Genomic DNA, 26,582 nt, shown 5'->3' on the forward strand with positions numbered 1-26,582 from the left:
CCGGCTTATGAAGGTCATAAATGGACACCGCAAACGTTTGGAACTGTCGCTGAGGTTTGCCGTTTCTGATAGATAGCATTAATTTGTACTTCTCAGTTTGTGTTCTCTAGGTTACTTCAGTTTCCCGCTGTTTCTTCAGGGACCCAACTGCATCGACACAGTTGGGAGTAGTTCTTCGATTATCTGATCCATTCACGAATGGAAAACCCAATATCAGAGAGCTCACTTGAGCCTTCCATACGACAGCAAAAGGTGGACAAACCTTTGGTTCGACAGAATACGGCAGATTTGGCTTCAAAATGTCCCCCGATTGGTCAATTTTTTGAGGGTACTGTACCCAATTCTTCCTTGTTAGATGGTTGTGTAAATAGTGCGTCGATTCTCCTTGAGCCTAGCGAATACTTCTTTGATGATGATTTCGCTGTTCCCTTTGATGCAAACTTACGGGATGAATCAGTACTGCCTCAGAAAGGTCTAAATGAAGATAGCGATGAGGGCATATCGTCTTCTGGAACTGTCAAGCGTGGTATCCTAGCACTTCATCATTCACGCTCCGATTCCTGCTTATTTACTCAGCCAGATTCTGGTGATTGTGTGCAAGATGGTCTGGATACTCAAGTGCGGCTACGATTTGAGTCGTCGATGGTTCCTCTCGGTAAATATTCCCCTCAAAACACTAGTTGTTGCCCGGACAGCACAAGCGCACCCGACGCTGCTCGATTTGTTGCGCGTATCCATCGCACAGCTTCAGCCGACTTTTCAACGGCCTTATATGACATGAGTGCAATGGACAAGATGTTTGACAATTGCACAATAACTTTTAGTGAACTTCAGCAGCCTCCAATGTACGCTCCGTCTGTGACGGGAAGTTGGATGCAAGCAGTGCTAGAGGGTTCTTGTCCTCGGCTGAAGGAACTACTTAGGCGTACAGCTGAGGCATTGGATTACAGGCTTGCTTGGGGAGAAATTCAAATAGGATTTGATGGAACTTTGGTTTCGAAGGATGTTAACTCAAGGAAGATTGGTAGAATACAGCGATCAACAAGTCATGGCAATATTTTTACGACTGCTAGTCTCGCAGGAATGAGGCGTGCATTGGCCAACATGAAAATAATGTCACCAAAGACGTATCGTTCTGTTGGTACCTCAACGTCGGAACGTGGCTGTGGTGAATCGTCAATGCCCGACACGACAACAACAATAGCCACTACAACCTGGGCTCGAATTCGAAGCAGTCGGGAATCACTAAGTGGCAGAAAAGCTGTCTTGTGTGGTAGTGCCACGGTCATTCCATCGCCACCAAAGTGTACGAAATTGAATGTTCCACAGTCTGTTGTCACGTGGAGAGCCATCAAAGAAGCTGCCGGAAGTGGGCTCACGAGCTGGGGTCAACTTAGGCGCACTGCTTCATTTGCTACTCGCACAGCGCAAAAGTCATTTTTCAAAAAGAAATCTGCCTCCTCAAATTTGCACGCCTCATTGATGTCACCAGAATTCGACTTTACTTTCAGGCCTTCTGTCTCACAAAAAGCGATGCATCGGTATTCAGGCACTCTTTTGGAAATATTCATGCGAGCTCGTGCTAGAGATCTTATTTCTAGCTCTTGTCCCTCTTCCACTAATGCAGACACGACTGCTGAGGAAGTTCCTCGCTTGGCAAAAAGGACTGGACTCCTACTCGGGGCTGATAATAGCTCTACCAACTTCCCCTTGCAGGCTAATGCTTTGTTATCCCTTGATACGGAGACTAAACACATAGGTGGCATGGCTGAGAAATCCAGTGAAACTTTTCATAGAACTGGAATTCCTCCCCCCAAAGTATCCCAGCCACCATGTGTTCCGCTCCGCAAATCTAGTATTGGTTCCCCGCGGCGTCAGCTCTACGTTAATCGTTCTGGTGCGGCCTGCTTCGCGTCCCGACTCAATCCAGAGCTACCCGATTTTAACCTCTTAACCATGTCTGCCGATCCATCGTCTGAGTGTATGTCTCGTCTGAGGGAAGCTTCATACCTTTACCACGTAAAGAATCCACGCGCTGCAATAGTTTATCCAGTTTTGGGCAAGTTGGCTATTCCGAAACCATCGCGTATTGAAAGCAACACTTTTCTTTCTCAAACGCTGCCAGATCTCTCTCTTCTTGGAAAAGCGGCGGCACAAGAAGCGAAATCCGGTACACCGATGACTAGAGTCCCTACCCTGTCGCATGGGTCGCGTAGGTCTGCATCCCTAGCTCCTCTGCCAGGCCGAGGAGCTGGTTCGGCGGTGGCAAACGGTAGCGGAAATTTTAGAAATGATCGAGCAAATGAAATTGGGTTCATTCAACAGGGAATAAATGATTTTAATGCTAATAGAATCTCGGATGTACCGAACGATGACCGTTTGACTGGAGTCTCTGTGAGGAAATCGCAACCCCAGGTACGATTTATATCAAGCGTTTTCTTGATTTAGTGCAACAAGATGTTTGAGGTTCTTATTTTGAAGGTCGGTGTGATGGACCGATCAGCGTCCGAAACATATGCAATCGATTCTCAGTACAAGCCTTCTCAAGCCTCAGCCGCTTCCCTAACCAAGGTACACAAAGTGCAACCAACATCCGGCAACCCTCTCTGCTCTTATCGGCCAGGGTTGCAGTCGGGTCATTGCAAGAAAAGTGTCAGTTTTAATGGCACTATACATAGATTACCTGAAGGCGTTACTTCCTGTCGCTTGCCTGACGCAAATCGCTATGGGTCTCCTGATCCCAAGGGTAATTATCACTATTCTTATACGCTGGCGTTCTTGCACATTTTGTACCTATAATTTATGGCTACCTTTTAACATGCCATGTAGTTTGTAATTTCGTTTAAAAATGAGGTTCGATTGAAAGTTTTATTAATAATGCTTCATATTCTTAGAATTTTGAATCCTTTGCAACAGCTTCCATTTAATCAGCGAAATTGTGGTGGATTACTATGTTCATTAGCATGAAATTGATTATCCATGCTAGTGTGATGTAGCGGAAAGAACTGAGAAAAGGCCCGACTGAGGGGGCGTTTTGTACTTAAACCAAATTGGTTTTTATTTTCGAGAACGATGTTTTTCCCTTGAAGCACTTGGCAGTGATTCTGAGGACTATTCTGTTTTGAGCCGTCTATAATTTCTTATGGCATTCAGTACTCCTTACGGAGCTCAACTCGGTATTTGTCCTTCAACTGGGACGTAAGAATATGCTTTAGTGTGGCCACCGATTTGTAGGACTCCGTAATTTCTGCATTAGACCGTGTGTATTTTCGAAGTGCTTCACCTACCCACTTTTTGATATCTTCAGGCGTTTGAAAAAAACCTTCGTACTAAATGAGCGCATTTCAAACACTTTCACTGCCGTATCTGAGTCGATTTTTTCTTTGCCTACCTGATATCTTTTAAACGCGTGAGTTGTTATTTCCAACGCCATTATCCTGAGGAACAAGGATGTTATTTTAATTCATCTGTATAACAATTTACTTTGATCAACGTCTGATCTGGACTCCACATCTTTACAAAAGAAATAAATCCAGATTTTCTTGGAGTCAACTGTTGGAAGTTACTAGTAACTACTTTGGTGCTGGTCTTTCGTTTTTAGTAATTCCTAAAAATTGGGGTCTGTATGGCCAAGATCCTCCTCCGCTTGCGGTGTTCCAACCTTCAAATGACGATATAAACGACGTTTCGAGTACAACTCGCCCCTCGGATGTGGATGTACGCTATCACGGTGAGTAGTGAAACTACTAATGGATGGAAATGTTGGATGTTTTTTAGCTTACGTCACGAACACTTTTTAAACTTTTCAAAGCGCGTGTGCTAACTTGCGTTCTCTGAAGCGTCTATTCTCTGAACGGTGTAGTTTTTAAGAGTTGTCCATAAAATATCAGGAATTAAAGTTAACCCCAAAATTCGCTGTTCCAGTGACGATATCATGCAGGAATCTGTCGTATGTATCAGATTAAATTACATAATTAGATTGGAGAGCCGAGTCAGCGAACTGATGGATGTAATGTCCCTATATCGGGTTTTGAGTGTGAATGCTTTTCACAAGAATATCTGACTTATAAGGCCACAGATGTTTGTGTTCCTAGTTATCTTGATGAGCCAAACCGTTTATGATTACCTCCTTTGAAGTCTGTGCTGGCATTCACATTTCCTAGACCACCACATTTGCCCTAAGATTTGTGTTATACTTTCAAAGACAGTATTGCACCACTCCATGAGTCGTCTGCCGTGGATTGCATGCTCTCTCTGTGCGGCTGTATGCAATTTGCCGCCGCACTCGCGTCCTGCGCTGGTTGCTGTTTCGATTGGATGCAAAGATGACTTTCCACCGCTGTGCATAATCGCAGTACACGTTTGTTGACCACATCTCGTTTCGGATATTCTTTAGTGCGTAGTCTATATGTTCATAAACTACGCTGCCAAGTTACGTCTTAAAAATGACCACATCTGCACTGCCGTGTCGACTGGTTGTAGATTTATATTGCCCACGTCTATGAATTATGAATTTTTCTTCATTGTTAGGATCACTTGTTCAACATAGGAACATGATCAAATAGCATTTTTGGTTTATTTTTAGCACTGAATATTTGAATTAAACAGCAAATTGTATTTTCCAACGCCATATTGCCTACGTTTGGTAAAATGGCTCATTCATTTATGCAATAACGGATAGAAAATTTGGCGATTCATTGGGGTTGTGGCTGCAATTAGCCCTCGGAGCAAGAGTTTTGAGGGCTCTCCTTTTCCCAAGCACACACGTCATAAGAGCAAACTGCGCTGCTAACGTGACCTTGCGAGCTTTAATGAATAAAAATGCGTACACGCGATGCCTTGCGTAAGAATAGTGTTGCAACTTTCAAGCAGATGTTGACCCATTTACAACTGCTGCAACAACTGATGCTTGCTTTTCTATATGGTCTTTAACGATAGCAGATAGATGGAAATTTATTTGGGGGTTTATTTCGCATTCAATAAGAGCAAAATTTTTTGAAATTGAGTATGTCAAATGCGATTTTGGTTACAAATTATCCTGGGGCAGAATATTTTAGTGTAGATTAGTACTTAGCACTTGGTATTGATAAGAAATCGGCTCCTTTGAGATTCTTTGGACTAGTTTCCTATTCCTACTTCCTGGATCTCCGATAAAGTGCTGGAACTTGAGTTACTCCGCGCCGAAATTGATGAGAGATTATTCAATTTTTTGCAAAGCACCAGTCTTGTGATGCGATTTTTTTTATAGGAATGGTTCATCAGTCGCGTCCGCATAGTTCCATTCAAGAACGCTTTTGAAAATAGCTCTACTTAAATTGATATCCGTGTTTTCTTTATCTCGCTTCCTGTACTATCTAAACGTGCTTTAGTGGAATGACGCTGTTTTTTGTTAGTTTCTTGTAAGCCGTTAGCTTCCTTTCACGAGGACGTTTGCAACGGCGCTTTGTATCAGTTCTATTCCGGTTTTCAGATCTACGGAGCACTGTTGAAGTGCCTTTTTTTGTCAGTCACGGCTCATACGAATATGGCTGCCGTGAATTGTGTTTGTGGTCGAAGTCGTGAATGTTAAAGTTCTAATCAGCAGCCTTCATTTCCTTGTCTACAGTGAGATGAGAATAGTTTTAAATGAAGTGAGATTACCTGGTTTTAACCAAACACGGTACCCACATTTCACGTGCTCCAAGAGTCATCATTCTACCTTACCAATAACGTTTTATTTTGATTGGATATCGGGATCTAAAAATATATGCCTATATGGGGTGTGGGTCCTGCATTCATTTGCCTCTCACTTATTTTGGTAAATTTTATCGGTTTATAAATTATCGCTTTGTTATATTCTTCGATACCTCTGATTTACGTAAGTTTATATTGGTTGATGCCACCTCGAAATTCCAGGTCACCATTTGATGCTTGAACTTGTTGGTGCTGGTGTAATACTGTGAAATATTACTGCATTTACCATAACCCCTAAAAGTCCGAGTCTGGCAGTTTTCTTTTATTAGATTCAATTATTAGTGTGTAAAACTGTCGTGTAACTGTGCTTAGCGCTGTTTCTGAATTTTGGTGGCAGGCTTTTTAGCTCGATTGTGGTACGGTAGTTATTGTTTTCATATCCTGGTCCTGGTTTAGTTAGCTTATTTCTATCTTACAGCGATGGTGATGGACGTGATAAGGGCAGTACAAGAGACAATTGCCTACTTCTGCCACTCGGCACTGTCCTTAGCCACCCCAGATGGCAGTAACATTACCGGCTCTTCCTCCTCTGGCTCTATCAACTCCAAACCGCCACATAGTCAGTGCCATTGCTATTCCTCTCTCGCAGCACTAGGTGGCTCAGGTCGAAGCAGTCTGGTCGCTGTGGTGAATCCTCTCATGGTCCTCATCTCAGACGGCCTTCTTCCACCCCAAACACGTGCCATCTTTGCGAGCAAACCCAAATCTCGCATCTGGGCCTTGATCGAGGATAGCTGCCGACCTTGTGTGTTTCATCGCTTCCGCACTCTACTCTTTCGTTTATGCATTTTAACTCTTTCGAGGCGTTTTTTTAATCAAAAATAATGGACATGTTAATATCCACACATGTAAAGGAACTTGGAAAGGACAAGTTGAAGACCAATTTTGGATCAACTATCGCGGCAGTTTTTTGGGTATAATTACTTGTCCTAGTTTTGTGTAACTTGTCACTGTTCGTTACTTTTTGCGAAGAGCTTTTTTAATGAAAAGGATGACTGATGCAGTGGAACTTTAAAAAGATCATACCCATTCAGCTGCTACCCTCTAATCAACCTTCAGCAGAAGTGCAAACAATGTTGGCATGGCTACACCAGCCCCATTCACCATGTTGCGCATAATTGTATCTCACGTGGAGTCTGCCAGTCCGGTATCACCTGGACTTTTTGCCTCCTTGATGCACAGCGTCATTGTTTCAGGCAGCAAATAGTTCATTCGTGCCTGGTTAGTATTCACTTCTACACTTTAGGACTCTTCTCGACTTCAACATCGTTCTTCGTTTTACGATGACTCAATTCCACATTTTCAGTCGATCATTTGTCTTACTGAAATGGTCCTGTGCTGTGTAACTAGTTTTAGAATTCTAGTAAAAAGGCACATGATCTATCAATTTGATTGCTCCAGTTAATCAAACCTCTTATGATTATGTGGCCTTGAATTTTTTAGCCCCGTATCTTGGCAAAATTGAGCATCATGTTTTGAACGAGGCTCTGAATCAGGTTAAATCCATTGCCGGTGCAATCAGCGAGAACTTGCGGTTTAGGGCTTTCGTTTGCGCCTGCCTCAAGTGAGTGCTTTTCCTTATCAGGGCAAAACCTGGAATTTCTAGAATTTGATATTAATTGTGCATTCATTTTTTCCGTTCAAAAATTTCTTATCGTAGATTTCATGTTCCAGCCCGGAACAGCCAGCACAAAATATCGGGAAAATTTTGTTTTACAGTTCACATTTTAAAATGTCGAATTTTAATACATTGGACCGTTTTCACGCAATAAAAGTGATGGTCTTTTGCCATTACTGGTATGTCCACACTTAGCTATATTGCCTACGGCGTTGAGTTTTGGGTGTAGCTTACATTAGAGTAGGAGAAAGTATTAGACTGTATAATATAATCGTATAAACATTCTTGCAGTGTGGAAGTAATATATTCATTGTGTTAGGAAAACGGCGTGGCCATTTATTAAAATCACCCTTAATAACTTGTACAATTCTTTGGTTGGTACAGCATCAACAATAAGCCGCAAATGTGTCGCGCATAAATCCCCTTTTTTTAAAGTAACTAAGATTCCATTGTTATCAAAGCTACTATTTTTCCTAAAATAAACTAACTTAAAGGATAATGTAATGATTTACCCTTCGCTGTCCATCATACAAATGCTTGGGCTTAATTTACTGTTAACTGTGATTTTTCGTGCCCCTACTTATAGCGTTCATTTCTGGTACCATACTGTGCACGAAATGCTCTACTCTTATTATTTTCTTAGCCAACGGGCCCTTCTTTTGTGGCTGAATTCTCTGGTTAGCAATGAGGCCCTGCTCAAGCGCTACTATTGTGATGGAGCCTTTATTCGCCAGTGCCGATCAGCTTTACAAGGTCTCTATGCTGATTTGACCACCCACGTGGAACAATTACTCAATTACCCCTTTAACTTTGACCTTTCTTCTGAGGTTAAACGGCCAATTGGGCATGTGTATATTGCTACACCGCTGCATGCTTCCAAGCCAGATGCACGAAAGGTGGCGCATCCTAAGGGAAACCAGGTAATCTAGGCGACACAAATGGTGTTGCGGTCTTTGGTAGATGTGAATGTCCTTTTAAAGTCCAGTTTATTATTCCTTCTTTGCACACCTCTAAGCCGTTTGACTTCTCCATTGTATGAGCTAGGTCAGTGGTATGCTTTATGTCAAACTGTCCGATTTAGTAAGTTTTCATGGTGTCGTATTGAATGTGAATTGTTGAATCTGTTTTGGTCGTTACTCCATTGAGCATTTGTATGTTATTTCCCGGAGTATTTCTTTTGATTAATGGCTTCATGTGTTGACTATTCATATACGTTAACTGTATCCGGACCAATAATTTTAAAACTAGGCAAACAGCCGCTACCCTTGTCAGTACTTTTTAACGGGTCTTTAAGAGAACTCCGACGCATCTGGCAATTGTCGTATAAGGCGTTTTATTGCATCCAAGGCGCCAGGAAGTATGTCCTTCGACGCCTTTTACAATGATTCGCCTTTTTTCACACTTAGTGTGATCTTAAGGTCTGCCTTGAAAAGACAAGGTAAAAAACTTGCTGGAAGTGTTATTATTTGCAATATGGTCCTTTTTCCATGCTTGGAAGATAAGCAAGGCTCTAAATTATCCAAGTCCAAACAGATGTCATTCCATTTCATTCGATGTGAGCTGCTTTAGCACACAAATTTGACCGTTCTTTCAAAACAAAAGGAGGTACGCTTTGTTAGTAATGTAGTATAATAATGATAATACTACTACTAACAATTGTACTAGTGATGTAGCACCCTTTGAGCTCTGATTAGTCCCACATACGTTTATTTTATCCTCTATTTTTTGAATTATGCAAATGAACCTGAATTCACAGATGCTAGGCATTAGTAATTAATGATTCAATGCTTGCTTGAAATGCTGCACCGCAAATTCGTCACAAGCTTATTTATTCTCTTGAAGTAGTAACTTGAGTTTTTTAAACTACTGATTGCCCTTTCGTTTGGCGGATTAAAATTTCACCCCAACCACATCATTCTTGGATAATTACTTGTGTCCACGCAGACCTTCGGACGAGCAAGTTCTACACCATTATGCACCACAAAAATAAATCCGAAGTCGGCTCCTAATGGAGTGCGTCCTTCGTCAATTGCCAAAACCACGGATACTAAGATGGTTCGCCCTCGTGTACAACCCACATCGCGCCGACTACCTGCCACCTTGGACAACCAGGTTATTCTTTTTTGTAATCTAGTGTTAGTTTTATTTGGTGCCTGAGCTCTAACCTTATTATTGTCAATTAGGGGATGTAAATTCTTAAACCCCATTTTTTTCAATTTTTGCTGGCATGCGCGTTGTGGTATAAAATGAATTTTGCCTGTGTTCTAGTCTGCTGCGATTGACATGGCTTGCGCGTCCTTTTGGCAGTCCAAAGCGTGACTCATCCCAGACGATATGGAGTTTTATTTGTTTAACCGACCCAAATGCAGTGGGAGCCGTTCAGAAAAGTGTTTGTATTCTCCACAGCCCCTCTGGGGTGATCCGGCACCGATTTGCTAAGAATTTGAAATCGGGAAAGGCTCCATTAAATCTGCAGCTAGATTTACAATTTTTCACTGATTCTCCACAGGTTGTGTCGTTCGTTGTTGCGCACGCGTGGCCCCAATCTTGGTTACTCACAATCTAATTTACCGGTCTGAGTGGCAACCTCTGAACAACCTAGTTTTGTCACGGTCACCGATTGTTTACACGTTTGCCTGTCTAGTCTTACATTTTAGGCTTAGTCCAGCATTTAGCCAAGCATCGTGTTTCTTCACCCTAGCTGGGATTTTGGGTGGTTTATCAGGTTCATTGTAATTTCGTATGTTGGTTTGGCTGCCCACTTGCAAGCTTCGGTTGATTCATTTACCAGATACATAATAGTTCATAAATTATGCATGTGGACGATCCATCGTGTTGGTTCTGTTCATGGGTTTATTTGAATATCATTTACAAAATACGTTACTGTTTGAATTGTAGCGTCGAGCACGCAGATCATGAAGTAGGAATGGTAGGTTGAAACACATCCTCTAACCCACCTACATACACAGAAACACTCGCACAGATATATAGCAACGTCCAATTTTCTTATGCAATTCAGTTGAATTCACTCATGACGATGACAATTACGACCAAATGCTTTCATTTCTAAGCGAAGCAGATACTACACTCCACTTTCCCCAACAGCCGCACTTTTTCACCACTCTTTTGCCACCGACTAGCAATTTGGCGTCTGTTTGTTCTTAAATGAATTTTGCTATAATATACATAACTAAACCAGTTCACAACAGTATAAATGTTATTCATCAAATTACCTGTAGTTAAGTCATTCAGATACTATTTTCGAAAGTAATGGCTGGTATTTCCTGATATAAGGTGGCTTATGTACGGAAACTCCGGTTTGCTGATGCTTGGACCCCAGCTTGATAGGCTCACATGCGTTTGATGCCTTCGTAAAATAATGGTAGTACTGTTAGCAGATGATTTCCTCATTCATCCAATGAGTTTCTACATTACGAGTTATAGAATCTCCCAGAACGTGGCAGTCCTTCGTTAGCAGGGCCGCTCAAGTCGGTTTCCCTTTCCTCCCCTTCTGCTTCAGTTATGCGTGGGAAATTGCGGACAGCTTTCTCAACCTTCAGGCGGTCAACAGACATTGCTTCCACTGACACTCCTAAAAGTTCCCATCTTATAGCTCCTAACTGCTCTCCCCCTCCGCCACCGCCCCATCGTACACCTGTTCTCTCCAACGCTCCCATTCACTACGACACCACCTCGGTGCGTGTCTTTAATCCATCACCCCCCTTCTAATGACCCCCCCTCCCCATTGGGGTGGAGTACCGTTCAGCATTTACTCATATGACCCCATTTGATACTTCTTTCTTCCTCGTTGCATTCTTTTTAAAGTCTTTCACTTTGCGACATCGTGGTGCGATTGATCCTAATCTAGCCGCGGTTGCTTTTCCTGTCTCTTTGTTTGCATGCGTACTGCACCATTGTCAAAGATTATCATCCCTCACTCATATCTGCATTCTCTTTTATCCCTCATCCTATTTACACTCTTGAGCATTGTTTGATTTCTTGCTTCATATTTCACTTATTTAATAAGCCTGTATTTGAAGTGACATTAACAACGAATTAAACATTACATTGCCTTCACAAACTGCAATTTCTTTCGATCCTCTCGGCACTTACCCACAAGCTGGCTTTTGAGCCCTACATTACTGCCTGCACGTGCACTTATGGTGTGAAACCGCTTCCTTCTCACTCTAATTTACGGGATCGGTGTGCTGTGGCGTGTTCTCTAACGGTCAGAACTTTTCTTTACTGCTATCAGAATTGAACCGAGAATGTGGTTTTGTTCAAAGTCGGTGTCCGGTGCAGTCTGGTGCAATGATTGTCATTTTATAGTTGAGATTACATGGGTACGGTGACATCAACTTGTCAGTCGTCATTAGCCTTTCGCAAGCTTTTTATATAATTCAGCTAACACAAAGATAAAATTAGCTATCCATCAGTTAATCCCACCGATTTCTTTTGGGACGTATGGCAGCCGCTCAGTATCATGGACATATGGTCAGGCACAAGTCTAACCGTGATTCTCAACGAGTGAGGCACTCCCTTCTTTGGTCAATTCTTCTAGTTTTGACAAGTGAACGCGCGGTACTGTAGTGCGTACGAGTGTATAGTTGTTGGCTCCAGGAGTCGGGTTGTCTTAAAAGGGCTTAGTCACCATTCTGTCGCAGTGTTGATAACCAAATGCAAAATAATTTAGGCGATTTGTATTTTAGTAAGCGGTATTAGGCAATATTTGAATTGCTAGCAAGTGAGCTCAAGTTCAAAAATGCGCATGTAGATTGCGGTTCCAGGTTCCTTTCACTTTTCGTCTTGCGTGGTTGGGAATTGCTTAGGACGCTTGATTTCGTATGATGTGACTCCTCTGAGTGCAGTCTTTTCACACGTAAAAGGTATGCATAAACCCGCTGTTTAAAAGCACTGAATTTAAATAAAGTGATTATGGATAGTGAAATTGACGCTGTGCTGAGCGAAACCCAAGACAAGCATTGGGACGTGCAGGTACGGCGAGCCTACCAATAGCGGCGTCAGTTCTGTATTTCTTTGTCTACAAAGCAACTGTTATCTGACTATTGTGCCAAATGACGAATTATGACCTACGTAAAGATGCTTTAAAAATAACGGCTTAGTTTGTATTTGAGTGATTTATTAACTTCTGCAAATTAATTTAGCCATATTTCATTCACAAATAAGCAATCTTGCACTAAACCTAAGTTTGTATCCAAATTCAAAATGGATACTTGTTGGTTGTGATACACTTTCTGGGTAACCGTGGCCTTTGCGTCAACTGGTCTAGATTTACTCAGAAAAGATGAGCGAATTGCTGCGGAGGACCTGGGGATGTGGATCAATGTGATGCAGTGAAGTTTTCCATTTTGGTCTGCCTTAATTCGGCTTTTCGTTTAAGGCTTCATTACAAGCAAATTTTAATTTCCCACTCAATTTCCATATTCTGTGTCTTGGTTACGTCCTTTCCTAAATCGGTGATTCGATGCCCTTAAGGTTTTTCCATGGCTTAATGCACCTGTACACTCCTGTAGTAGGCAACTCCAAAATTACGTACCGATAAAACCAGGCTCTTTGACTAGGCTGTATTTTTCTCATGATCCCAAATTAGGTCTATCCGTAATAGGATGTAAAGCTACCTTTGAAGGCATGAGGATTGGTTCATTATTTTTAAGTAAAATTAGTGTTTCGTGAAGAAGAACACAGACAGTCAGTATTTTAGTACTGCAACTTTGAACGTTCACTGCTCTTTGGGGTACCTTCAAACGAGAGATACAACGGTAAAGTTGCATCAATCTGTGTGAAGGCTTCATCTGTGGCTTTCCAAAACCTGCATTTGAAGAAGTGAAATAGAGAATTGCACGGAAATACGTGCGATATTAACATAGAGAAGTTCGGCTTGTTAATAATTCCCTATCATTATTTAGCTGTCGTTACCCAAATAAATGCACACATGAGACTTACTAATGATAAGAAACAGAAAGACTTATAAACCATGATTTTAACATCCAGTAAGTATAGTAGGCACCAGTCGTAAGGATTCTATTTTAAATTGCATGTGTTGCATTCCCTAAAGTTGAATAATTATATTTCAAATACCCGCGTTCTCCTATTTCTTTGCTGTTTATTTGTATTTACTATGATACGATTTGTTGTTTTTAGGACTTTTCCGTTCATCAAACCTTTTTCTGGGAGATAAGTAGTACACTTTTTGCAATATCCAGAGGTACTCAAAGTTGAAAATTCTTAGATACGAAGAAAATTTTTGTACCACCTTATCGGTGGCATGATTTTAGGGCTTTAAAATCTAAATTTGGTCTTCATTTTAATGTCTATGGCACGTTAGGTGTATTGATACGTGTGACCATAATTAAGACAAAACATTATCTGAAGAAAACTTTGCGTGAGATATTGTCGCAAATAAATGAAACCAATGATTTCTTATTTCTTGTGAAAACCTCTGATAAGTTGTGGATTCGGTGTTTTGTAGATGGTGCTTTCCAACCGTTTTCGAGACAGGATTGGTGTTTCACTACCAACTTTATCAAATATTGGTGCATTTCTATTCGATCGCTATTTAATATAATGCATTCTATTTTATCAGAACAAAGCACTCTCGACTTCCGTCCATAAAAATGACAAAAAAATAATTAACATTTGCAACTTTACGATTGCTATTATTCATTTTAGATACCATTCTTTGGATAAAAAGTAACGAGGATTTTGTGCTGAGGCGTTGTAATAAAATTGAGGAAAATGTCGGTGATCACCGGAACGGAGTGCAAGCTTCTTCGTAAGGACCACTTATTAATGTAATTCGGGCAATCGAAGTGTGGTTTGAATTATAAATGGGAGTTATGAAATGCACATTATAACAGCTTTTAATCCAAAATTGCTGCTTTCGTACTTCAAAGGTAGTAATACTAATTTATCCAAGGCTTTTAATCTGTATCTTCCGAAGTATCCCCCTTGAAAAACGATGTTTAGGCTTGTTCATTGACCGCATTAACAAGAACTGAAGCTTGCTGTGATAAAAGGAACAACTCGGTTAACCAATTTCATAGCTTATGTCAAATTGAATTTCAATCATTTATCTCTAATAAGGGTCGTTCCATCTTTCATCTTTGTGGCAGAAGTCACTAATCATAGTGCGGAGCCCGAGTCATACAAGAAGACAAAATAAACATTCCATTGTGGGAAAAGTTTTCTTATTAGTGTGCAGGAGGATTGGACAGTTACAGTCACGGGTGGAAGTCATTCATCCAAGGTGGTAAGATGAATCCTGAAGACCAGAGAACCCACGTAATTATATGTATAGCGTTATGTCATATTATCATCTCAACGAAACGGCCCTTCTTTGTCAGTTTCAAGATTAGTTTTCATTAAAGCAAAGCACGCTTTAGAACATTGAGTACTCGGCGACCATCTAAATTTTTGGGCCTTGGGCCTGAGATTAATACGGAAGACTGAACTGAATGATATGCTAGATAAAAGCCTTGAAAGTAAGCATCACTTATCAGGATAGAGACCTATTGCTGACAGAAGCTCTAAGAGTAAGAATTTTACTATTGGCTGAATGAATACGTTTTCGCTGTCGATGAAAAGAATGAAACATTCCTGTGTCTCTTTATGGCTCTGCCTGACTTTTTTGAAGAGCAACCAGAATGGGAAATGTTGCCTAACTTTGAGGCTGCAAGTTCTTTTCACTAGTGCTATTCCAGAGCACTGACTGTAGGGCCGAATTAAAGAATAGTGCTTTTTAAAGTGGTCAAGCTGAAATTAATTGTGAGCAATTCGTTCTTGCTTTAAATTTATTTGGCAAACACGACCCACTTTCATGCACATTTTTATATGTTGCTATTCGCGGCATGTTCTGCTGACACTCAATTGGGAAACTCCGTGACTTTTTATTGCCTTTGCAATATTGTAAAAGATATGTATGACTTATTTTCATGCCTAATTGAAAACAATTCATGCCTATTTTGTATTAATTGAACTTCTATATAAGTTACTGGAGGTCTTCAGTTTATCAAAAAGAGTTTAGCAATTTTGCCATATCACCACCGTAGCTTTGAAGTATGTGCGGAACTAACCATTTTAAAACCATAATTGCTTGATTTGTAAATTAAGTGGCAGCGTATTTTTCGAATCGCATGTTAGTTATGGCTCTTTCTGAAGTTTCTTGTTCTATCACCGCAAATTCTCACCAATTCACTGCTTTGCTGGGCAGGAATAAGACTTACGTGTAGATTTGTGTGCAACTACCCGACATGGTAAAAATTATTTCGTTCCAGACCTTGAAGCAAAATTCAATTTTGCTTTCAAAATAACAAATCAGCTATAAGCAAATACGTTTCAACAGATCTGTGTAAAGTCGATTGTAATTTCGGTTTCGACAACCGAGCAGTTTACTAGCTGATGTTTTATGTCCCTTCAATCAGCCCACGGCACAGGGTTTCAGGCATCTCGAGAATACAAATTGTTTAAACCAAGGAAGAGAGATTAAATAATATTGTTTTTGGATACTTGTTGTCAAAGCATATGTAAGGGGATGTCATGTTCAAATTTTGTGGCATTTGGGATTTCAGTAAACTTTTCTTTAGAAATTTAAAGCAGGAGATCAAAATAAAGCATAAGACACATTACCTCAATGGGAATAGTATTTTTAGGTGCAACACATTTGCTTCAAGGCAATTTGGATAAAAAGAACGAACTCAGTAAGCATTTATCTGAACCACTTGATGAAATTTTGACCGATGAGGACAGAACACTGCTGAGGAACTTTCTCGCGTCCAAGGATCTCAAGAATATTCTTACAGTATGTCTTTTCGACTTTGCTGGCACATAGCTACAAAGTTTCAGTTTTTTGCTCAACGCTTAATTTATTTGTAGTTACTGTTACCTAGTTGTTAAATAATCTTACAGCTTATCATAGGTAAAAGACCAATTCGCTAACTAGCCTTTCAGATACGTATAGGCATAACTCTTAAAAAGCATGATATCCTATCATAATCTTTCAATGGATGTGTATAACATTTCCAATGCTCTCGGGAGAACAAGCCGACCAGAACGAACCAAATTCTACTACCGATAATTGCCAAAGCCTAAAGTTGATTAGTCTGACAGAGGGTAGAAAATCATTCAAATTGTACTTATTGGATTACTAGTCAAGAACATAAATAAGACATTTGTTTAGTCCTTAATACCTTGATTAGACATTTAATTTTAAGCGAACTGAATGTCTGTTGTAGCAATACATAAGGTACATACCTTATTTTAAAAAGTCTTGATAATTCCAGTACCTGGCTGCTGTTTTAAATATATATGCACCAAGTAGTACCAGGACTTCTTTACTATTTGTATTTAAGTCGTAATTATCGCAAACGTATTTGAAGCAATAGATAAAAGGAAGTTAAGATATTTAAACACTTAACATAAAACAGTATCCCCTTTAGCAAATCAGTCTTCTTTCACGGATAACTCAATATTCTTCAAAATCATCCTCGGATAAGTCCTTCGCAACTCTACATCCCCTCATATCAAAACTTCGGCCACATCGTCCTGAAGATCGGAACTGTCTTGTTGCTTTAAATAAAACATGGAGCGAGATCGAAAGCCTGCTGACACGAGCTGCCGAAGGCCGATATCCAGAAGCGCAAGAACTGTACGATATTCTTTCCAATGATTCTATTAGGGTAAGTCTGAGAAGTATTTTTTGCAAGGTGATGGCAACTGTACAATTCGCTTACCGAAAACTAAGTCAAGAAAACTGTACGTATACTTTTAGAAGATTGGAATTCTACAATTAAAAGCAATATTGTTAGCATTAAATTTAAATTAAACTATTCAATTGTTCCGATACGTGACTTCCATATTTGGATTTTGAGGTAATTAGGCAAAAAGAATTTAAAATGCTCGCAATCAAATTTTCTGTTTAGGTTTCATTCTGCTCATTTGATACGAAGGTATCTGCGCAAAAATACGTGCATTTTAAAATTCGGTTACCATTAGTTTTTAATCCATTTTGCAAAATTGATCGCAAGAGTTTGGCCTATCCTCCTGATATTAGTATTAAAAGACCAACATTACTTGCTATTCGTACTTTTTCAAAAACGAGTAACTAACACTGTTGTGAAATCAGAACTGAACAAATACTCGCGTAGAAAAAGAGTATTTTTCACTATGTAGTTTTGTCTTTAAACTTAGGTTATTTAATTTGATTTTAAGTGCTTAAGACTCAAACGCGTTAGCAATCAAACCCCCCACTGAAAATATTCAAGAATATTAGCTTCTTGTAAGGGCTGGTAAAAGTGTCGACTACGTTTTACTTAGTTTTAAGCGCAGTACCATACAATTTAAGTTCCCTCCTCGGCATAGCTCAACCAAAACAAACCAAAGAAATATATCCGCTGACGGCGCCCCTCAGGAAGACGAACTTATGGTAGACATTTTGAGATTTTTAATGTTAAAGAGCATTGCAATAATCCTTCACCCGATAAACATTCAACGAATAAGCCGTGGACAGAACGTTAAACGGTCATTTTTCGGCAGAATCCCCATGGAGAAAAGCCTATTCGTCTTGAGATCATCATGAACCTTAGCTCAAGAGTGAAATATTTTGAGCAAACTCTTATCTTAACAATAATTTAGTTTCTCTGAGTAATTTCTCAACAGAAGTCCTATACTTTTTCAAATCCGATTGCACACTACTTTTACTATTTTAGTAAAACAGTTTATGCGGTCGCGCCACCACCATATTGAGATCTGCGTACCCGAATATCGAAACGAATATTGTCCAAGAAAAAACATTGAGATCGTCATTCTCTTGTGTCTTTGAATCAATAAAAATTTAAACCACTGTGTACAAAATTTTAGGTAATGAAACACCCTAATTTACCACTATTAATTTGGAATCATAAACTGGTTTATTGTACCTTAATTGTCAGAATTCCATTTGCTCTTCCGTTAGCATTCTTGCCCAGAACCTACTTCCCATCGTCACCTTGGGTTAACAACATTTGCTCACATAGGATCTTATAATTATCGGAGTTGTTTAACTTTCTTGCTGTAATTTAGGAGCTACTTGTTGCAGTGCATGATACCGGGAACTTCAGCTACACCACTCATATTGACCAAAATTCCGTCACCACACCCGTGTACGTCGAGAGGGATCCGGTCTTTATGAAGGGAGAAGATGAGGAGAGCGACTGCAAAGACAGTCTCGACCGTCCCTTTTTCATGTCTTCCCCGCCGCTAGACGACGAGCCACCCACTGTGAGTCTTTCCTCAGATGATCTCCACCCGCTTGCCTCTCAAAAATGGCTCCTAACACAGCTTATTTGTGCTGTCATTTTGATTTTGCCTAACGGAACCACCGGTAGCAATCTGAAAAGATGGAGAATTTTTTGCGTTTCAGCCTATTTTTGATAAGTTACACGGAGTTTTCCACACTAACGTCTTCAATACTTACCTTTGAAGCGTCATGTTCATTTGCATAATTCAGAAATTTTTGGAATCTACTTCAAGTAATAAATCCATTTTGTTTCTAGGGGAATACATATCCAGTATTTACCAACATTTGGGTAGATTTAATCAACAAAATTACGCCTTGCCATTCTCCAATACGCACTGAAAACTTAAGCTGCGATTATAATAATAATAATACAAATTCTTCACTCGCTGAAAATCCAGTACATCTAGGCTGGTATCAGTCCGTCACCTACTTTTAAGTTATTTTAAATCGTCAATTGCTTTATGTCAAACACCACCTAAGGACAAGATTGTTCGTTTCTGACAATCTTGATAGGAATTAAATTAAACCTATTGTAGTACATGGTTCTTGAGATTACTGTTAACAACTCTTTTGGTGTAGATGGCCTAGAAAATAATATTAGATTGAAATTATATTTACAACAAATTAGCGGTAGCATCTGAAAGGTAGTTAATCGAAGTCACGTGCTTTAGAATGCCTTGACCAAAAATTGTTGGTTGACTGTTTCACAAATCACGTTATAATAAAGGTTATATTTAATGAATATTTTATTTTAAGCCTCAGGAGTTCAACAATCCTTGTTATGATCCGCAAGAGTACAATTAAATTGCTTCAGTACTTCTTTCGGCTAACTTAACGCGTCTGGCTGAACCCACGCAAAAACGGTGCATATCCTCCAACTGCATACACGAGATGCACCTGTCCACTCGTACCAATGTTTAAGCCCGTTGCACGTGTGTTACCGACAAGTGCAGAAGTCTCCAATTGTCAATGTGTTTTTGGTACAAACATAATTGAATATCCTTCCACTTTGTTATGCCCACTTTCACTGTTATAATGATGCTCATTAAAATGGGGAATGATGACAATAAAAATCGGCTTCTAAATCCAATGTGAAAATTAAAAATTTCGGTTTTCAGTGGTTCAAATAAGACTAGTTATCTCATACTACGATGCTTAATTTTTATCAAATCCTTCGTAATCAAAAATGTGATTTTTAGGATTTGCGTTGTAACTAGTTCAGATATAAAGACACAGGAAACGTACTTGTGGATCTATATTTCCAAAACTAAGTCTCTCGGAGTAACTAACATAAATTATCTTGGGAACGACCATTCACCCTAATACTTCGTGTGGTGCTCAGTAGAATTTCGACATTCTTCTACCTTTAACATTTAATCTGAATAGGTTGTGCCTCAAAATCGTAATACGCTAGGATATATTGGCCAATACGGCGGCTTAAAGTATTTAACCGATGAACGAAATGCTTAACATTCACGATTTTTTCGGTTACTGATGATGCATATGCCAGTACTAATGATGTCACCATGGAAGACTATAGCCTATAAATAACTATTTATTATCTTAACCACTGATTTCATTTGAGTCACTTTTCCTTAAAAAATAAAATTGTATATTTTTTGAGATACGGCAGTCATTGAGAGATCGAGGAATAAAACATCCTTCCAAAGGCAGTCAGCAGCTTTATCTGCCGTCAAATTTATCACCATTGTCAACCACACAGGAGTTCTCGCAAACCCTATCCAGTGCTTCTTTTGCAACTCCGCATCACCATCAATCCTCGATATCCGAGTCATCTTGCAAATCTGCAAAAAACCACTTTCCCTATCACAGTCTCGGACGTCGAGTAGGTGGAGCAAATCTTAAACACCCAGCCTTACCCTCTAATGTGGAAAGTAGCCTTCCTGAGCCAGGTATGCTGCGCACCGTCTACATAAATCGCAAATCACCGGAGGAGCCTCTGGGGATCACGCTGTCCACTTACAGTTCTTCACAAACGCCGACTCGCAGTGCATCTCTTCTGTCTCTACTGGGAAGGCAGACTCAACGCGAGGCAAATAAAGACCCACCAAAGATTATCATTAACCGCATAATTGTCGGTTCGTTGGCCGATAAAGAAGGAAAACTGTTTCCTGGTGACGAGTTAATTGAACTCAACGGAGTAGCCGCTACCTCTTTGGAGACCGTTCAGAAGGTGGTGGCCAGTGCTACACAAAAAAATGTTCTGCAAATGATAGTTAAGACCCCTGGAATCGGGCAATTAAAGGCCCATATCCTCAGTCACAATAATTCAGAAGAAAAGGTGCATTCAGGAGTCGATTTTTACATGCATTTTAATTAAACAAACTCATATTTTGGTTTCTTTATGTAGCTATTACAGCAAAACGTCTAAACAATAAATTTTTAGGCATATCTTATGGATTTATTAAAATATATGCTTTTATTTTATGTATTTAAGATGATACAGTACTATGAGATTTTCAATATTTCTACTCCTCTTACAGGTCTACATCCGATGTCTTTTTAAATATGATCCTCTGAAAGATACGCTATTGCCAAGTGCTAATTTGGGCGTTGCATTCAAGAGCGGAGACGTTCTTGAGCTGGTGGATTCACAGGATCTCAACTGGTGGCAGGTGAGGCGTCTCGATACTCCAAATTTGCCAGTTGGACTTGTTCCCTCTCAAACCCTTCAGGAACGCCGCCAAGCATTTAACCAACAGGCTTCTGGATGTAAGTACTTTGTTCTTCTCTACGGGTTAACTTTCCAAGTACTGACTCAGATGCGTACCTTTAAAGTACAAATTACCATTTAATGTTGGTATATACTAGAGTTGATGAAATGTTAAATCACTTTACGAATTAACCCAAAACGGATTCTAGCCCATCAGTTGACCAAATTTATATAACTAGGGCGTCCTCGACATTTAGTGCTTCTAATTACTTATCATACTTTGCTATTTATCCCATTGTAAGCTAGTATGAGTTGTGAGGCATAGATTATTAGTAAAAACTAAAAGTACTATTACTGTATGGTGATTTTATGGACTTGTGCTTGCATTTGATGTCGTGATGATGATGACCACCACTTTGGAGAAACAAATGTGAATAGTGCGTGAACGGTTAGAAGAGCAATCGTGAATAAGAGCGATTTTGCATCTAGCATTTTTGGTTCTACATAAGGAAAACTGACAGTTCAGAGATTAAGAAAATATGACGGTATGTTACGGATTCAATGGTAAATAGGCTGCGACTTAGATACATAGCTGTGTCTGGAGAGCATAAACCTATAAGCTTATTTTTTGTTGTTAAACATCAGAACAGATATATTATTTGTAAATAAAGCTCGTTGCAACCACTAAATTTCCCAAAAAATTGAATATATGGAGATGACTCAGGTCCAGTTTTTCAAATAAGAGGACATTCGCAATTTTTGAGAATTTTTTTAAAAAGCGAAACCCTTCACACATGGCTAATGTCGTGGTTAGTAGAAAAGTACCATTAAAGAAGTCTTGTGTCCATGTTTACCTCTCTAGGAAAGTTAGAATTCGAAATCGTTCTCTTGAATCCCATCTTAGTTGAATAGCACTAAGAATGTGAATGATTGCATGGGCATATTCGCAAAAGGTAGAATTCACTCATATTGAACAATTACTTGGCTTAGTCAAGGGGGTGGATAATTTGGTTTCCATTACATCACCAAATAAAAAGCAGCTCCCATTGGAAACGGTAAATAAGTTGCGCAAATGTGTTTTGATGAATTGAGGAGACATCTGTAGCTTCCGCTCGGGACTTTTTTCTGGTTACACCTTTAACGTAAAAAAATTTTGGAATTCTGCATAACTGAGATTTGGACTAGGATATTTCCATATATTTTGAACCAAGCAACCATTTTTTCCATTTAACTTACTATGTTTAAATAGCTTTTTAAGACATAAAAGTGCTGGAAATGTATTTTATTTTGAAGAGTAGTTAAATGCGACGTTTTGGCATGATTCACAGTGGGATAAAAAGATGCATTTCAGAAAAACTTCGTGTTATGCCACTTTTTTACAAAAAAATGAATGATCTGCATTCAAATAATGTTTGCATTTTCCATATTTAGCGAACATAAATAAGAAAATTAAAAGGATTAAATCAATATTTCGAGCTGCGGACTCTTCAAGTGAGTTGTTGTTAATCTTCTGATCTAACGCATTCGTAGATCTTTTGGTCCGTTCTGATTTGTGGGTGTACGAAGAGGTCGTCCCATGGCCTCCTTCTCCCGTACACACTCTTCTTTTAATTGGTCCCAATGGTGTTGGTCGCAGGACAATAAAGTTCCTCCTGTGCACCCAATTCCCACAGCGATTTTCATTTCCAGTATCAGGTATTGATACATTAATATTTAGCTTTAATAATTAGCAACATATCGTGTAGTTGGTTTGAATTGCTTGCAAAGAGGGACGAGTTTTAGAATTTATCAATCAGGAAGGACAAAAACGATTATTTCAACTCTCTTTAATGCTTTAATGATGAATTTCATTGAATTCAAGTTTTTTGACCATGCTTTAGTTTTTTTTGCCTGCAAGCTACTTTGTTTTGCTGTAGACACTACAGACTCAACGGCTACACCCGCCTTGTTCCACATACGCACAAAAGAGGATATGGAAAGTGATATTCGACGGGGTGCATATGTGGAATGGGGAACTGTGGATGGCCATCACTATGGCATTAGATTTTCTGCAATAAGGGAAATAATTGCCAGTGGAAGGACCGCATTAGTTGATTGTCAATGTCAGGTAACCCCATAGATTTACATATAATTAATTTGTTTTACCAAAGCAAAACGACGTGCTGCTAAATATGCGTTAACTTTAGTCTGTTCATCTACTACATCAGCCGGAATTCAATCCACATGTCGTTTTTGTTTCTGCACCTAAATTTGAGACGGCGAAAGCCATGATGGACGTTGGGATTCGGGAAAATCTTACAGTGAACAAAAGAACGGTAGGTTTGGACTGATTCCCCTTTTTTGCAACCATAATTTGTCTAGTCTCTTTCTTAAGTAAGTATTGTCAAAAATAATTTTCTGAGTTTTCTTTTCTAAGGGACGTCTCCATGTGATACACTATTTTGAATTTACGTTCAAATATTTTATGAGTAGCTTGGGACGTTCCATGCATATTTACAGGCATGACACATTACGGCACTAACTTAGGTATATAAACCTTCCGCCGGTATAAATTCGTGCTACGATGTTATTTTGTGTGCAAAAACAATATGATCGACTTAAATAAATTAAAATTTTAGCTGGTCGTGTTTGATCAACTACTGAATTTATATTCAAAATAATAAACGCTGAACCAAAAATAAGAATCATGTGATATGATAACTATAAACCAGATTTCTAAGCTACACGTTAAATACTATTATATTTTGTGAGAAATTCGCGGCGTGATTTTGAGTATAATAATTAAGCACATAAATATGTACGAATGCTTGTGTCCCTTTGACAATTGTTTACTTGGATTAAAGGATGAAGAGGTCCGCAAGGTTGTGGAGGAGTCAAAGATGTTTGCTATTCGAAACCAGCACCTTTACACTCATACGCTGGTCAATAATAACATGGCTGAGAGTGTGGAAAAACTGTTGCAGCTAGTATTGAGACTGGAAAAGCAACCTGGATGGATTCCCGCTAGCTGGGCCTACGAACTGAGTCTTCCTAATTCTTTCGGTTTGTTCTGCACCTAATTTTAATCCCTTTAGGATCTTTTTAGTTCCCTCAAGATACTTGACAGTTGACTAATTTATGAAGTTCCTTGTGAAACTTAATAATAGTGATTACCACTTATTAATTGAAGTGATCAGGGGTTATTAAAACGGTAGAAGAATGAAATTGAATCAGAGAAATTCGGGCATATATTCGATAACTACTAACTCAACTTCTTTCGTAGTTGTAACTATAAAATTAATTTTTTAGCCACAATTATGGGTAGTTATCTTTCTGATCTTGAGTTTTTCTGTTTTATAGCAGAACATTTTGAAACCCTAGCCTTCTAATTGGTCATCTCGAAAGTGTAGGTTAAAATGTGTTAGTCCAACCAGTCGGTGCTTGCGCAGTAAAAATTTTGCGCCATACTAGTAAAACACTACTAACAAATATTAACCCTCACTATAGCCGAGCAGATATTGAATTCACATTTCAACTCCTTTTTGCAAATAGTCACAAAGCCCTAATTACGCATTTGAGCAATGTGAACTTTTATTTTATGGCTCCAAGTTATTTAGCTTGCACTTTTGGCCTTAATAAGGCCATTTTAGGGCAAAAAATATGCATGTGTGCTCTGAAAAATGTACCAATCAGCCTACTATTCATGGATATGATCATTATAATTCTTACAGGAAAGGACGGGAAATATAAACATCGACTTCCGTGTTTGAGCATACTTTCGGGCCTGGGCATTTCTGGTCTTTCTGAGGATAACCGGTCGGTTCTCAGTCGAGTCACAAGTTCAATCCTTTCGGTGGCCTCTCCAGAGTCTGCAGTTCGGTTAGCCAGGCCGCCATCTGTGTGTAGCTCACTTCAGCTTCCAGGAATGGCCTCTAAAAGGAACTGGGGCAGTGCTGCAGGAAGTCGTTGGCGGTACGAAAAGCGCGGAGCGATGCAGAGCACCGAGCCGCCTCTGTCGTCTCTTTGCTCCTCGGCGGACTCAGAAACTGGCGGCAGCAACTCAGCTCTTCCTGCCTACCTCTCTAATGGACGCAACTTGATTTCCAAAGCAGCAGTGGTCAGTTTACTTTCAATCCGCTATAGGTCTTGCTTATATCAAAATATTTGCAGAAACTTGAAATTATCGATTGGACTTACAACATCTTCAGTAACTCAATATTTTCGAAACCAAACCATCATTTACGAAGTCTCGACTCATTCTTATGCTTGAAGGCTTATTTGTTTATTTTTAGACGTTACTCATTAACTTCTGGTTTACTACTAGTGATTGATTGCAAAGTAGTTTATTTAAGGTCCCATTAATTTTTTACTTCCTCCGAAAACTTTGGTATTCTCGCTTAAATTTCTTAACTTGTGTGCTTTTCATCTTAGCCGGACATAAGACCAACGTTTTGTGGTTCCGAGTCATCAAAGCCATCGGAACCGATCAACCAGCAAATTTGTCTTACTAACGCTACAAAATCGAGTGTGCTCCTTAACTCAATTCGCAAGGATGCCAAAGCCACTGATGGTGGTGATGATGATGATGACGACGCAATCAGCAACACTTCTTCAGAGGATGAATGATTCGTAGAAGAAACATAACCTTTGAAATAATTTTGTACCCTATTCGTGGATTATTAGTTAAAACTTGCATTGGTTTAAATCAGCGCCAACCCCATAATATAATCCCACTTAATTTCTCATGCTATAGTAATATTAAGTGTGGTGTTTTGTCTTTTTAAACTTAAATTTTTTGGATAAAAACGTTCTTTTTTAGCGACTTCTGTACACGATAATCAATCTAAATTGCCTATTTCCAAAATATCGAGCAAATATGCACCTTTGCTATCGGGAAGAGATAATTTATTTTCTACATTTTGAATTGAACACAGCGAGTTACCGGAATTATTAGTCTTAAATTTCGGAACAAGTTTGAATACTCAGCTCACTTATTGGTTTTTGACCTTCCAAAAATTGTTTATTTACAAAGGTCTGCGAAGGTCGGTGACAAGTTGCTTTTTCAATTTCAGTAGCAACTTTTTTCGTATATCATAACTGAGAACACAAATAATGCCCAGTCAACCGGTTTTTGACCGAAGAAGTGAGCTGTCGAAATTGTCCCATAGATCTTAATCGCATCAATGGCATATCTATACCCTGCTTTGAGTTCCGCTGAATTATTTGGCGCTCAATCTGTCCGCCAGTGCTTGAGATGAGCTTCCATGGTTCGAGCGAACCGAGAT

General features: G+C 39.5%; 1 protein-coding gene across 1 annotated transcript; it reads left to right on the forward strand. All coding sequences in view use genetic code 11, as the record gives it.

Annotated features, from left to right (window-relative positions):
* Nucleotides 1–198: 198 nt before the first annotated feature.
* Nucleotides 199–25,923, forward strand: EGR_02110 (MAGUK p55 subfamily member 2; the record flags this gene model as incomplete). Its single annotated transcript, XM_024491359.1, has 20 exons — nt 199–1,369; nt 1,628–2,415; nt 2,482–2,746; nt 3,602–3,730; nt 6,152–6,478; nt 7,177–7,297; nt 7,995–8,271; nt 9,296–9,476; nt 16,021–16,169; nt 16,807–17,046; nt 18,428–18,625; nt 20,368–20,946; nt 21,149–21,377; nt 22,750–22,809; nt 22,849–23,013; nt 23,235–23,425; nt 23,505–23,633; nt 24,162–24,360; nt 25,029–25,414; nt 25,729–25,923. 20 exons carry the CDS (start codon nt 199–201, stop codon nt 25,921–25,923), a joined length of 5,979 nt encoding a protein of 1,992 aa, XP_024354212.1.
* Nucleotides 25,924–26,582: the final 659 nt, after the last annotated feature.

This window comes from Echinococcus granulosus, assembly GCF_000524195.1.
Source record: "Echinococcus granulosus chromosome Unknown EG_S00009, whole genome shotgun sequence".
In the NCBI taxonomy this organism is placed as follows: Eukaryota; Metazoa; Platyhelminthes; class Cestoda; order Cyclophyllidea; family Taeniidae; genus Echinococcus; species Echinococcus granulosus.